The sequence below is a fragment of the Callithrix jacchus genome, chromosome 2, assembly GCF_049354715.1.
Source record: "Callithrix jacchus isolate 240 chromosome 2, calJac240_pri, whole genome shotgun sequence".
Taxonomy (NCBI): Eukaryota; Metazoa; Chordata; class Mammalia; order Primates; family Cebidae; genus Callithrix; species Callithrix jacchus.
The window spans coordinates 48,547,252-48,562,762 of NC_133503.1; the positions used below are offsets into that span (position 1 = coordinate 48,547,252).

General features: G+C 48.1%; 1 protein-coding gene across 6 annotated transcripts in view; it reads left to right on the top strand.

Annotated features, from left to right (window-relative positions):
* PPARGC1B (PPARG coactivator 1 beta) overlaps positions 1-15,290 on the top strand; it is a 122,661-nt gene extending 107,371 nt beyond the window's left edge. For 4 of the 6 annotated variants that reach the window (XM_002744360.6, XM_002744361.6, XM_035288347.3 and 1 more), the window contains 4 exons: positions 347-422; positions 2,537-2,658; positions 6,006-6,160; positions 7,475-15,290. In XM_002744360.6, the coding sequence (XP_002744406.1) occupies positions 347-422; positions 2,537-2,658; positions 6,006-6,160; positions 7,475-7,575 (454 nt within the window). In that variant the 3' untranslated portion in view covers positions 7,576-15,290. The remainder of the gene's footprint in view (positions 1-346; positions 423-2,536; positions 2,659-6,005; positions 6,161-7,474) is intronic. The other 2 variants (XR_013531508.1, XR_013531510.1) reach the window with 1 other exon arrangement.
* The last annotated feature ends 221 nt before the right edge of the window (positions 15,291-15,511 follow it).

Below are 15,511 nucleotides of genomic sequence, written 5' to 3' on the forward strand. Positions count from 1 at the left end.
CGCCTTGGCCTCCCAAAGTGCTGGTGTGAGCCACTGCACCCAGCCAACAAAAGGATTTTTCTATGCCTAATGGCATAGAGAGGCCAGGCTCAGAGGGTGGGGTTATAATGAGCAACACAGTGGTTCCCAGCGATCCAGGCCAGAAGCTGGCAGTAGGCATGCGTCCACACAGCCCTGGGCCATTGTTGAGGAAGGGGAGGCTGGGTTTCTGCAGGAGGCAGTTGCAGCTCATATGCCCCATGAATGAGTCCTAAGGAAGCATCCCTTGCCTCCTGGAGCAGATCCACCCCCACCCCCATGGTCTCTCCTGAGAGTGAGTGCTTCTGCTTTGCTTGTTCACTGACAGATGTGAGAGCAGAGGGCCGTGTTCGGACAGAACGCCAAGCACCCGGCACGCCAGGAAGCGGCGGGAAAAGGCCATTGTAAGTGATCTGGGGGCCCAGAGCCCGGAATGAATGGGGACTAGCAGGAAGTGCAGGGGCCTCATGGACCACAGCCTTTTGAGGCTAGCTGGTGAGCCCCTCAGTCTTCGGCCTCTGCCTGGGGAAGAAGGGACTGTGGCAGCAGACGACAATATTTCTCTCATTTGAAGAGCACAAGCATCGCCAAAGGGCATCAAAGGTGGCACCATGCAAAGTTCAGCCAAGAGGCTGGCCGTGAGTGTGCTGTTGGTGGTGATCGAGGGCTCAGTGTCAGGGCCTAGAGAGAGCCAGGTAGGCAGGCTGTGGTAGTGGAGAGCAGAGCCAGGCTGACCAGGTCACAAGCCAGCCCTGCCACCACCTTCTGTGTGACTGTGGGCAGGTCCCCAGCTTCCCCGAGCCTCACTTTCCTCATCTGTACATAAGGGAGTTGGGCCTGTGCTTTCCATGGATTCCCCCAACTTGATCAGGGCTAAGGGACCAAGAGAGCCTGTCCTTTCCTCCCCACTTCCCTCCCAGAGTTAGTCCACAGGCCTGGCCTGCTGGGTTTACCTGTTAACCCACTGCAAAGCTCCCCACAGAGAAGACACATCAGGTGTCTGGAGTGGGGAGCTGGAGCAAGCCAGCTATGCCATGTCACTAGAAAGGAAGGAGGAAAATAGTATAGAAACACAAAAAGACTCCCATTGGATCTCTCCCATGTGATGTGGTACTTCAGGGAGGAGGGGTACGCAGGAGGTGTGCATGCCCTAGAGCTGCACAGCTGTCTGCAGGCAGGTACTTAAAACCATGGGCTGTGCGTGGAGAATCTTCTTGGAGTCTGTCTGGTCATTCAGCAATTACAGGCCGAGCACGATTCTGGGCATTGGAGGACAGCAATGAACAAAAGAGATGAGGCTCCCTCCTGGCTGAGCAGAAGGAAGAGAGAGATAATAGACTCGTAAACAAAGGAATAAACAATGTAATTACAGATTGGGATAAGCACTGTGAAATCAGTAATGTGCAATTAGTAACAATCTGAAGTAAGCAGGACTGTTGAGGAGGATGTGTTTATGGGGTGTCCAGGGAAGGGCACCTTCAGGGAGCTGAGCCCTAATTGATGAAAAGGAGCAACCAAGCAAAGACTCAGGGGGACAAGTGTTTGGAGCAGTGGCAGGAAAGAGCTTTATGACTTTAAGAAGCTGCAAGGAGGGTGGGAGAAGGGGATTTCTCTGTTGAGCTGAGCTTGGACATCACATGCTGCGGGATGTACAGTTCCCTGACTGTTGCCGACGGAGTCCTGCTTGTGGACCCGCCGCCTGGGTTTTCTTCCTTGCCATATGTAGTACATGGGCGGGATGGCTGGAGAATCACTGGCTGTAACCTGTTTCCAGAGCAAGCCTGTCTAAGACAAGAAACTGCATTTTTCCTCTGGGAGCACAGGTTTCCAGGAACAAGCCTGTGGTTTCTCTAGCAGGCCAAAGTGACTGTTCCAATAGCAGTGGCTTCAGCCAGATCAAATCACAAATCTGAGAGGAGAGGAAGGAGAATTCCAAAAGTCTCCCACCCCCTCCCTCTGCTGGGCTGTTCTAGGCACCCACTGGCATAGCACGGAGCTCTCCTGAAGGTGATGCCTTGGTCTCAGTGTCTATACTGTGACTTCAGCTGCTTTGCTCAGGCAAAACCAGAGATAATGGTGGCTCTAATAGCCCTGGTGCCCTCGCCTCATGACCCTTCCTTCCAGCCCACTCTGACACTCACGAACATCCTGCCTCCTGTGCTTGCCTCACCCCAGCACCTCCCCTGCTCAGACTTGAAAGGTAAGTCCAGAAGCCACTGCATCTGCAGGTGTATCAATGGTGATAATCACTTCCCCTTCCCAGCCCCAGGCTCTGCTTATTACCTTCATGTAAGCAGTGGCTTCCTTGGGGGCCTCTTCCCTTCCAACACCCTCCCCCAATAAGGGCAAGTCCTCTGGGGTAGAGATTGGCCTTGTCCTCTCTCTGACTCCAGCTGGTATTGCTCACTCAGCCAGGCATCCATGGACTAGGACAAGGACTCCATGGGAGCCCACCCCCAAGGGGACCCCAGGAAGCCAGGCAATAAGTGGGTCTCTCTCTGTCCTCCTTCTCGGGCAGGGTGAAGGCCGTGTGGTGTACATTCGAAATCTCTCCAGTGACATGAGCTCCCGAGAGCTGAAGAGGCGCTTTGAAGTGTTTGGCGAGATTGTGGAGTGCGAGGTGCTGACGAGAAGTAAGAGGTGAGTTGAGCTAAGCTATGGCAGATGAAGGGAGCAGAGCGGGGCACCAGTCCTGATCCAGAGCTGGGTACAAGAAGATTCCCAAGATTTGTGGAACAAACCTGATGAAATCCATAGCTTAGATGTGGAAAGCCAGGCCCAGGACAAGGACCAAAAATGGTAGCGCAGGGAGTAATAGCAGCAAACCCGTGCTGATGGTTTACTAAGTGCCAGGCAGTTTCTGTTTGTTCTTTTATCTGAACTTGCCAGTATGCCTGGGTCATAAGCACTCATAGTCTTTCAATTGCTCTCCTTTCTGCAGAAGTTTAGACAAGTTAACTGGGTAGCTAGTGGTGGCAGAGCGAGAACCGGAGCCCATGTGTCTGCTTCAGGGCCTTTGCCCTGGAGATAGTGCAGGGCTGCTTGAAGACTTGCACTGGGACCCCACTCTACTTCAAGCCCTGTGCTGCTCACATCCTCCCTTCCTCTGCATTAAGTCCCAGGCCTTGGTTGGGTACCTATATTGGCTCACACCTATAATCCCAGCATTTTGGGAGGCCAAGACAGGAAGATCACTTGAGGCCAGGAGTTCGAGACCAGCCTGGCCAACATGGTGAAACCCTGTCTCCACTAAAAAAAAAATTAGCTGGATGTGGTGGTGCACTCCTGTATTCCCAGCTACTCGGGAGCCTGGGGCGGGAGAATCGCTTGAACCTGGGAAGTGGAGGTTGCAGTGGGCTGAGATCACACCACTGCATTCCAGCCTGGGTGATAGAGCAAGACTCTGACTCAAAAAAAAAACAAAGTCGCAGGCCTTCTCTTCTACTAGGCAGCCTGCTTTTTCACTGCTCACTTGGAGAAGCAGTGTTTACCTGTCGGGACCTGCAAAAAGAACAGGTTGCACATGAATACACAATTTCGATGTCAAAACTTTGTCAGTTTTGAAATATTTCTAAATTATATCCTGTGGTATCTGCAAACTAAGTTATTAGGGTTTTTAACATTCGAATATGGTAATAATAATAATAGAAAGCTTCAGTGGGGAAATTGCTTCTGGTGTAAGAGTTATTATACTCTTCTTGCCCATTAGGGTGGCTACTATCAAAAATCCAGAAAAGAAGCGCTGGCAAGCATGTGGAGAGACTGGAACTCTTGCACAGTGTTGGTGGGAATTTTAAATGATGCAGCTGATATGGAAAACAATATGGCAGTTCCTCAAAAAATTAACCCTAAAACCACCATCTGATCCAGCGATTCCACTTATGGGTATATATCCAAAAGAGTTGAAAACAGGATCTCCAAGAGATATTTGTTCACCCAAGCGCATAGCGACATTATTTACAATAGCCAGGAGGTATAAACAACGCAAATGTCCACCAACAGATGAATAGGTGAACAAAATATGGTTTATGTACATACCGTGGAATATTATGAAACCTTAAAAAGGAAGGAAATTCTGACTCACGCTACCACATGGATGAACCTGATAACATTGTGCTAAGTGAAGCCAGCCAGGCACAAAAAGACAAAATACTGTATGATTTCACTTATATGCTATGTCTAAAGTAGTCAAATTCATAGAAACAGAAAGAGTGGTGGTTACCAGGGACTGCAGAGAGGAGGACTAAGGGAGGTGTCATTTCATGGGCATAAAGTTTCAGTTTGGCAAGGTGAAAAATTTATGGAGCTTTTGCACAGCAGTGTGAGTATGCTTAATACTGCCAAACGTATGCTTAAAAATGGTAAAGATGGTAAATGTCCTAAGTGTTTCTACCAAATTGCTTTTTAAAAGAACCATTATACAAATAGAACCATTTCAAGTTCTGTGCAGTTTTTAGGATATCAAATGAAGGTAGCATGCAAAAATAAAGGAGGCGAACTAATCTCCGAAGAGAAAGATCAATCTGTTAAGATTTTAAAAACACAAAAGATCTTTACAAAGAGTCTTGGATGTATTACCAATATTAGACATTTAAAGAGGAAGAAGGGGACAAGTGTAGTGGTTCATGCCTGTAATCCCAGCACTTTGGGAGGCCAAGGCAGGCAGATCACTTGAGGCCAGGAGTTTGAGACCAACCTGGCCAACATGGTGAAACCCCCATGTCTACTAAAAATACAAAAAGTATTTTTACTTTTTGGTGTGGTGGCATATGTCTGTAATCTCAGCTACTCAGGAGGCTGAGACATGGGAACTGCTTCAACCTGGGAGGCAGAGTCTACAGGGAGCTGGGATTACAACCACTGCATTCTAGCCTGGGCGACAGAGCAAAACTCTTTCTCAAAAATAAATAAAGAGGCAGAACGGTTCAAACTTGGCCCTGGTTCAGAGAGGTGTTGGGAAACATGATTCTTATAAATGTTTATTATAGACTCACTCTTTGTAAGCCTGACCTAAGCTGTGGGTGAATGCCGCTTTGTCTCTGCTTTGAGTAGTTTACATAGCAGATGAGTGTCAGTCGGAATTCTTTCTGTTGTTCATGGAAGCGAAAAGTTGGAATAGAAGTGACTTTTGGTCCTTCTCAGGCAGACTTTTCTGGTTGCAGAGTGGTTGCCTGTAGCTTTAAGCTATCAGCAGCTTAGAGATTCCTGGGGAAGCAGGAGTCACTACATGACTACAGAACCCGAGATGGATTCTTTGGGGTTCAGCCTTGAGTAACGGGCTTATCCTTGAACAAATCATGGTGTCCAGGAAGAGCCATTGTCATGTGCCTTGCTCTGGCACCCTGACCCTGGCTGACCACACATGCTGTTGTCAGGGGAAGGCGAGTGCAAGCTGAACAGGCATCAAAGATGCCTACCATGAAGGGCAGGAGGTGTGCAGAATACCAGCCCTGTTAGGGGAGGTGAGGGCCAAGATGGCAGCCAAGGAATTGGTGACCAAGGCTGGCTCTGAAGGAGGCAGAGAGTGGTACAGTAGTAGGCGGGGGATTTGCCATTTCTGTGGCAGATCCAGGGAAATGGGAATGATAGGCGAAACATACCGGTAGTAAGAGTATCCGCTTTACTGTCAGAGGGCTGGATTTGAATCCCTGCTCTGACACTTGCTTTTGGGTAAATTACTGAACTCCACAGAACCTCTTTCCTCATCTGCAAGGTGGAGATAACCACAGTACCCACCTCACAGGCTCATCTGAGGAGTGTGCAAGGCAAGCTATGGTGGCCAGCACCTGGCAATCATTCAACATCTTAGCTGCTTTCGTTACTCCCATGTGGCAGAAGTCAGCCCAGTGGTCAGCATTATCTTTACTTGGGAGGCCACGTGATGTGTCGAATCACTGTGGCAGTCAGTTCCTCATCTAGCAATGGGTGGTCTCACAGTGTCCACCCAGCCAGCCCAATAACATCCTCCCCTTGTTCTCTCCCTGCAGAGGCAAGAAGTATGGCTTCATCACCTACCGGTGTTCTGAGCACGCAGCCCTCTCTCTGAGGAATGGTGCTGCCTTGAGGAAGCGCAATGAGCCCTCCTTCCAGCTGAGCTACGGAGGGTTCCGGCACTTCTGCTGGCCCAGATACACTGACTACGGTAAGCCCCCAAGACCCAGCCACAGTCTAGGAAGACTCCAAGCTTGAGAGGCAGTGCCTCCCTCGAACAAAACTAAAGCTGCTTGTGGTCATAGCTCCCGTCCCCACACCCCAGTGTGCTGCTTGGTATAACTTTGCAACCCCTTCCTTTGCCTGAAGGCTACCATCTTGTTTTTCTTCTGGCCTCTGGTCCACCTTGTCCTATCCTGTGACTGCTACCAAAGAGAATCAAGCCTCCTGTGGCCTCTGGGAAGGTTCAATTGTGTGCACGGCCAGCTGGCAGAACCGTGGCTACGGTCTCCTTGACTTCACAGGGTCAGCTGCTGTCCTGTCCCCTTCAGGGGCATTCCATGGTGACCCCAGACAAGGCAGCAGCCACCTGGGGACAAGATGATGAAGGACAAAGAAGTACAATGTACAAAAGAATTACTTGGCCAGGTGCAGTGGCTCACGCCTGTGATCCCAGCACCTTGGGAGGCTGAGGCGGGAGGATCACTTGAGCCTAGGACTTTGAGACCAGCTTGGGCAACATAGTGAAACCCTATCTCTACAAAAAGTACAAAAATTAGCCAGGTATGGTGATTTGTGCCTGTAGTCCCAGCTACTCAGGAGGCCGAGGTGGAGGATCACCTGAACCAGAGACGTTGAGGCTGCAGTGAGTCATTATGGCACCATTGCACTCCAGCCTCAGTGACAGAGCAAGACCCTGTCTCCAAATGGGGAGAAAAATACTTACTGGAGAGAATCCAAAGCAGCCTTGATGGTACAGGACTGAGTGTCAGTGGCCTGGCCAGGAGCCAGGTCAGGCGGCACTATACTTGGCTGCATGTCCATTTATGGGAATCAGTTTCCCAATCTGTTAACAATCAGATTGTTAATAATGGTTAACGGCAGCACCCCGAGAGGCAAAATGACTGTGGGAGGTCCCATGGCCAGTGAGAAAGCAGAGGGGTGACCCAGACCAGGCCTAGTGGTGTTAGCCCTCCCTTTGTGCGACGCTGCAGGTTGCTAATGAGCACGAAGCTGCCAGGGAAAGTGGAGTCGTAGGGTGTGGAGCTAGAAAGCCTCTGCGGCGCTCTGGTTTGGGACTCCAGGCCTCTAGACAAGGCAGCCAAGGCCCCGAGACACTGACACCATGGCCAAGATCTCCCGGCAGGATGGCAGGCAGTGCCCACAGACCAGTGCTCGTCCCAGCTCCCCAAGGCCTTGGGGGGCAGCCACTCCATGGTGCCCACACATAGTGGCAGATGTTTTGACCATCCGGTCTTTGTAAGTTGCTCACTGCTCTTCCCTGTCTCCTCACCCCCGTGGCCAGATTCCAATTCAGAAGAGGCCCTTCCTGCGTCAGGGAAAAGCAAGTACGAAGCCATGGATTTTGACAGCTTACTGAAAGAGGCCCAGCAGAGCCTGCATTGATAACAGCCTTAACCCTCGAGGAATACCTCAATACCTCAGACGAGGCCCTTCCAATATGTTTACGTTTTCAAAGAAATCAAGTATATGAGGAGAGAGCGAGCGAGCGTGAGAGAACACCCGTGAGAGAGACTTGAAACTGCTGTCCTTTAAAAAAAAAAAAATCAATGTTTACATTGAACAAAGCTGCTTCTGTCTGTGAGTTTCCATGGTGTTGACGTTCCACTGCCACATTAGTGTCCTCGCTTCCAACGGGTTGTCCTGGGTGCACCTCGAAGTGCCGGGTCAGTCACCCATCGCCCCTCCTTCCCGACTGACTTCCTGTGGTAGACTTGCAGCTGTGTTCACCGTAACATTTCTTGTCTGTAGTGTGCGATGATGAAACTGTTACTTGTGAATAGAATCAGGATTATAAACTTCATTTTTAATTGAAGAAAAAAAAAGTATATACTTAAAATAATGTATCTATGGCTCAGATGTACTGTGCCTGGGATTATTGTATTGCTTCCTTGATTTTTTAACTATGCACTGTTGTGAGGTGTTTGCCACTGAGCTGCTCTGCTCCCCTCACCAGATTGCTCTGGAGGTATTGGGTGGCCGCTAGGCTGGTTTCCCTGCGGTTTCCAGGCCCTATCTGCCACGCCCTGCCCTGTCTCCTGCTGAGCAAGTTTGGCTCAAATTACAAGAGCCCCCATCCTGTGCCCCGCTCACACTTCAAGCGTGTGCCCATCCATTCATACTCAGACCCTTGAGTACCTTGTAATGAAGAGGGGGCAAGCTGTATCATTCCTGTTTTCCAGGGGAGGCTGGCAGCACCCCGAGAGGTGAAATGACTGTGGGAGGTCCCATGGCCAGTGAGAAGGCAGAGGGGTGACCCAGACCAGGTCTTCCGATTCTTGGTCCCATGCTTCCATAGTAGCTGGGGTAAAGATGCAGTTTCAGGGACTGGTAGAGGTGACTTTGGCTAAATTGGGCACCAGACTAGAAGCCTAAGGGCTCATTTTAGGGGTTACTTCAGCAGTTGACTCACCGGCGTCAGGTGAATTCAAGCCCTGGCATGTGTCTTGGGCGTACCATCAGCTGTGATCCTGAGTGGTCCTGCGGTTTGCCTCCTCCTGTGGACACACTGTCAGAACTTGGTGACACCCCTGGCAGTGGTGCAGACAGGTGGTCTGGGAGCAGTCATCCTTTTTGGGCTAGCCACCAGGCAATCCTACCCTCAGGTAGTCCTTTGTCCTTGTCTGTAAAGTTGTTTTGGTAGCTGGGACAGGGGAGCCAGGAGGAGGGTATGAAGGTTGGGAGTAGATAGGACAATCTCCCAGCTCCCTTCCAACTGAAAAAAACACTCCCATTGGACTTTACTTTAAATTTGGTGTTCTTAAGTGATGACAAAGCCATTTCCAGCTTAATGTTCTGTGGGTACCTTGGGGGTCATTCATTAGGGCAGCATGGCCAGGCAGGGGATGAGTGTACTGTTTCTGATTTCTCTCATACAGCAGGGTTCCTTGGGAAATTTATATATATATATTTTTAAAGGTCCTTCGGCCTAAAAAAAAAAAAAGTTTTGAAAGTGGCTCATTAAACTAAACAGGCTAATGTAATTTGTTGCTTATGCCAAGCCTAGTTTGTTGAGAATTGACTTTTTTAAAGATTATCAAATACCTCAGTAGGTAAAATGAGCCCATGGTCTTCCACTGGTTGGTGAGCATACTATCAGCTCATGGATAAGGCCGGAAGAGGCAGGCTTTAGCGAGGATAGGGATATTGAACTGCAGTGTGTCACAGCAGTTGACCCCTCTGGACCCCAATTTCCTTTTGTGTGAAATGAACTGAAGGGGAGGATTAGACAAGTTTCAACATTGTTAGCTTCTGCTGAGGCAGTGTCTAGCCCAAGATGGCAAATACGTAGTACATGTGCCACTACTCCCAGCTCCTTGACCAATACAGACATAACTAATCACAGCACTCGGGTTCCTTGAGCCTGGATGTGCTATAAGAATCCTGAAATCGGCTGGGCACGGTGGCTCACGCCTATAATCACAGCACTTTGGGAGGCCGAGGCGGGTGGATCATGAGGTCAAGAGATCGAGACCATCCTGGTCAACATGGTGAAACCCCATCTCTACTAAAAATGCAAATATTAGCTGGGCATGATAGTGCGTGCCTGTAGTCCCAGCTACTAGGGAAGCTGAGGCAGTAGAATTGCTTGAACCCAGGAGATGGAGGTTGCAGTGAGCTGAAATCGTGCCATTGCACTCCAGCCTGGGTAACAAGAGTGAAACTCAGTCTCAAAAAAAAAAAAAAAAGAATCCTGGAATCAGTGCTCTGGTAAGTCATTACTAATTGATCAGAGTTTAATCTATTTGACATCTTGGGCTAATCTTTGGAAGGTTTCCAACAATCACGCAGAACCATATGCTGCCTGAGTTTCATGGTGGCGTATCCCTGTCTATGATGTTCAGTTCCATGAGAGAAAACTCCCCTAATGCTATTCTGTGGCACAAAACTCCCAATACTATTTTGACATACACATCCCCTTGAAGAAGGTGCAGGGGGCAGTAGATGAGTAACAGACAGGCACATATTTCGGGAAGGCAGGGCTTAAGAGGATGGACCAAAAAAGGGACTTCCCACAGCATAGACCTGATCATTCTGAATTCCTTTATAGCTATTCACTGCCTAGCACATAGTAGGCACACAACAAATGATTATGGAATGGGATAGAATTTAGATCTTTCTGCTGCCTCCACTAAGTAAGTCCTGATTTGCACTAAGGAGAGAAGTGAGATAGGAAAGAACTCCAAGTCTGGAGAGCTGGACTCCCCCCAAGAACTTCCTTTGTAACTTTGGTAAGTCCCTTCCGCTCCCTGGCCCCTCGGTGTGCTGAAAAGAGTTGGACCATGGATGATCTCTAAGTCCCTCCTCCTATTTGCTTTTTCCTTGATTGCACTTGGTCAAAGGGTCGGCCTTGGGCTAGTAGTACTTTAGAGTAAAGAAATTGGGAGTTTTAGCAAAGGACAAGTCTGTCACTCCCTGCTTTGGGGTCAGCTGAAGCTGTCCTTTCATGTCAGATTAATCTAGGACACTTGAAGTTAGCCTAGACATTGGCCCTTGAGCAGAAACCTGAGCGTGGCATTGGGACATGACATGCCATTAAGTCAGGGCTGGGGGATGCTGCCTGCCGAGGGCATTGAGTAGTCTCTATTGCCATCCCGTACATAAAATGCTACAAGTTCTAAAATTTACCAGCCCTGCAGACAACCTCTATCCCGAAGGACTCATTCGGTGCTCTGTATTATTTACTAAGGCAACTCCAAGGTCTGTTCAGGAAAACGAGTGAACCTTGGTCTCCTTCCCACCAAACTGAGGAATAACCCAGAGGGAGCAGCTGCCATTGGCAACCATCTCATTGTAGCTCTGTCCTAGTGTTTGCTCTCAATGATGTTTACATGTGATCGCCATAAAGCTTGCTGTAGACTGTGTCGATAGCTGCCCGTGCGGGGCAGGTCGTACTGTCCATTTCTGTGCTGTGCTGGTGTTTTCCAAAAATGTCCAATCCAACCACTAAGTGGAATTCTTCCATCTCCTTCCTCAGTCTATACAAGGCTGAATCAGAATCCTCATTCTTGGGGGCTCTGGTTACCGAAGGAAAATGCATCAAAGAGGTAAAGAATATGAGTGGATGGAGTGCAGCTAAGGCCCCCACCCCCTGCCCCGTCACAATTTGCCTCCCTTAGCCAAAAAACTGCTTTGAGTCAAAAAGCACCCATAAGGTATCAGCATCTGCCTTGAATTCTTGCAGCATGGAGTGTCATATGTGCTCAGGAGAGAGGCAGGGCTTTGTGGGCAGGAGAAGGAAGGGAGGAATGCTCTGAGCTGCAAAGACCCAGTACTCAAGTTCTGACGTGGGAAGAGATGTAGTGAGACGTCTTTTGTTGCCTAAAGCCTGTGCCTGTTGGTTTTTTAGAGTGATTTCTCCTAGACATGTGCAGTAGGCCCACCGGGGCTGCTGTGCAGTGGTGAGTAGAGGGGCAGGGAAGGCATGGACAGTCTGGTCTTTCTGCATGGATAGCTCAGTTCGTGGCCCATCCCAGATACAGAGTCAGTTAATCCCAGCTGAGCCTGCAGCTTGAGAGATGGCTCATCCCAACTGTGAAGCAAAATCAGTCTCAGAGTATGTATTGTTCTGACTCACTGATGTCAAATTGTGGTATTTTTTTAGCATTTGAGATTTAGCAGCTGCCTTCAGTTTGGAATAACCCATATCCCAGCATCAGATATGATTAAGACAAGAAATTAGATGTACAATAGCAAAGAAAGTGAATGTAATGGTTTCACTGGCCAGAGAAGAGGGACCCTGTCATCCCTTCCCACTGGGGCAGGAGAAAACTAATCAGTGCTATGTGGAGTATGTTAAAGGTGTCCCCCTAGTCCCTGAGGTGTTTTTACACATGGATGGGCTCCAGGTCTGCTTGCCAAGTTTAGAGGTACAGGGTAAATGGAGGGAAAGCTTCCTAGTTGGAAACCCACATGCATGAATGTGTCCTTGGCCCAGAACCACCATGGGATGGGGGAAGCCCTGGGAGCCGGCTGCAAGATGCCCAGGAAGTAGGCAAAGGCTGACTTTGCATTGCTCAATAAACGCACTTTGAGAAAACCCCAACACTTCAGCCTGGCTCCATGTTTCTACACTGGAAAATATGGGTCTCCTTTGCCTGTGGGAGGTGTTCTACAGACTGGGACAGGGAGTTCAGGAATGGTGCTGCTGTCAAGGAGAAAAGCAGAGATGCCTTTGGAGATGTCAGCAGCAGGAGAGCCAGTGCAAGGGCCAACCCTTTGCTAGCCTTTTGTTGGAAGCCCTAGAAACAGGGAGCCATGGATTTAGATCTTGGTACTTACCTTTACAGAGAGATGAAAACAGCGAAATGAGTTTGTAGAGCAAGTCACTTAACTATAAGCCATCTCAGAATCAGAAACCCCAATGTTTCTTACTTGCTGTGTGATCTTGGGTCCCTGTTTCCTCATCTACCAAATAAGAATGTTGAATATGAACATTAAAGTCTCTTTGACTTCTGAGAGACTCAGATTCCTAACCAGGAGCATTGGGAATCCATCACTTCTCCTTAAAACTGAGTCCATTCTCTGACTTGACCCAATTCCCGTTCAGGGTTAGTGTTCTCTGCCAGAACCAACTAGCAGCAGGTTCAGTCCCACTGTGCCCTGGCTGAGTTGCCTTATCCAAGGAGGCCAGCTCTCCAGGACAGATCTAAGCCATAGTTTCTAGTGGGGACAATAAGGAATTAAACCCCCAACTTGGCTGGGTAATGTCAAATCTCACATTAACCTCATCTTTGTCCCCACTGGACAGATGTTAATGCATATGTTGTGATCACTTGGCTTTTTCTCTCTTGTTCTCAGACAATACTAGCAATACACTTTTTTTTAAACAGCTTAGGCACTTTTCACACATTTCTTTCAAATGATTGTAAAACATATGGGGCAACAGGAGGCACTGATCACGCTGCATATGTTTAGGGCAGCTTTTGTTTTTTGTTTCTTTAATGGTATAGCAGCAGTGACTGAGGCTTCGTGATTCATGGGGACGGCTTTTCAGATACTCCATTTCATCAGAAGCTTTGCACATCCGGGAGGAGTTCAAAAATCTAATTGCCTGAGTTTGGGGCTTGGAAAATAGGTTTTATAGGTGGTTGGTCCCTGGGCTGTGCAACAACTCCTCCAAGAGGGGTTTATATAACTAGAACCTCCCCTCCCCCGCCACCGTGCAGTATTTTCTGGTCATTGGAGTCACCAAGGCGGTTTATAAAAGCTTCCTTTTTCACTTGACCACCCTTGCTCATTGGTTATTTGTGAAGGGGACTGGTCAGTTTCCACCTCAGCACTTTGCCTTATCAACATGTGGTCGCCATCTAGTGGTCAAAGGTTGTCTCCACCAGCTACCCAGATGGAAGGCAAATAAATCCTTTGGGCCACGCTGCTGTCCATCGTTAACTTTGGGAATGAAATACGATGGCATGAACCAACTGTTTTTGTGTTCAGAGATCAGTGCAACACTAGGGTCAGAAGACTCCAGAAGCGGCCACTTAGTAGACTCTCACGCAGGACTGAGAGAGAAGAGACAGAAGAGACAGGAGGAGTGGACCAGGGGAGGTCCAGGGGCCCGGGAGGGGTTTACCGTAACTGCAATACTGGCAGCCCAGCTGCCGACCTTGTTACGTAAACCTTTGCTGGGTGGTCCGAATTATGCCGTCAGGGCAAGAGAAGACGTTGTGTAAAAGAATTCTGTGGGGGGCCTGGCCATGACCTTTGATATGGTCCACCGAATAGCCAAATAGTTTTTTTTGTTCAATTTTTTTGTTTGTATTTTGTATTTTTAAAATCTTGTCAAATGTTTTTGTGTTAGGAATAAAAAGTCATAAACTATTCCCAACTTTGTTTCTTGAGGGATGTTCTGATTCTGAAGGAAACAGGTTGGAAATCTCAAGGGGAGCGTGGACAAGGTGGTCTGTGGATTGGGGGAGTAGACTGCTTGGATTTCCAAATGGTTTCTGGGGAAGATGACCATCCAGAAGTCCAGCTTAGTGCAGTCTGCCCTGGAGTTCACACCCATCCCCTCACCTCTTTGTGCCATGTTGTTAGCACTGGCTTGGAGCATCTGCTTCTTCCTGAGGCAGTGCTAATGTTGAAACCAACATGAGCCCTCTCCCCAACCCCAGGTTTCTAAAGAAGGTGTCTGTAGCCAGCCTTAATCAACTGGGCAAGGTGGTCCCTATGGTCCTTTCCAGCATTTCCAAATCTTGGACTCAAATCCTTTTCTCTTGGTGTGACCACGCAGCCTAGAGAATTCTGAGCAATAGGAGCCAGGGCCTTCCCTGACTCTGCGACAGGGTCAAACCAAGGAATGGCTAAACCTGTGAGGTTTGGCCATCCCCAGGGGTACTACTGTAGGGGGCATTATTTATTAGGAAGCTTAACAAGGTAACTACAGCCTGAGTGTGTGAGTGTAAGGCTGTGTTTGTGGTGGGTATGTGTGTGTATCTGTGCACACATACACACATCTGTGCCTGTGTATGTGTGTGTGTGTGGAATTACATTGATGCATTTATTGAGAAAGGTGCAAGAATTTCACCTACACAGAGGGACACATCTGCTTTGTTATTTATAATAGAAAGCTAAATTTTAATTTTTTAAAGGACACTGCTAATGATTGAGAATCAAGTTTTTAGTTTTGCTATTTTTTTTAATTGGTAGAGGATTTTTATATATTTTTTCCATTTTGTTGGGTTGTGTCCTTATTTATATAAATACTTTATCTGTGAGAGGCAAGAAGGAAACCTTCTTTGCTTTTAATTATTGTGGTTGTCATCGTCCCTATTTTATTTCTGGTGTGATTTCTCTGTCTTACCTTCTAAATGAGAAAATGTTTTCCCGTATTTGTACATTGTCAGATTCTATAGTTTCCTAGATAATTTAACCAAATTGCTCTATGTATTATTATTCTGTGAGTATAAAGTTCTATTTTAATGTCTGTAAATACTTCAGAACTGGCTTCTTTTCTCAAACTCCCACTGTGGGGTTATTGTTTACATCACAAAAACTGTAGAATCTCTATGCTCATGTACTGTAAATAGTGAAGTGATCTGCTTATAAATAAACTTAACAAATACACTATGGAGATTAAAAAGAAAATACCACCCACAGCTCTGCCCGCGTGTGTCTTTCCTTATTGGTTCTGGGAGCTCTTTGATGGACAGCGACCACTAAATGGGGAAGAGATGTCAGTTTCAGCATCACCTTCTCAGATAAGACCCCACCTCACTGCACTTTTCCCTCCTTCACAGCTCTTTTCACAGTTCACAATATCCATTCATGCTGGGTACAGGGGCTGAGGTGGGGGGTCATTTGAGCCCAGGAGTTCAAG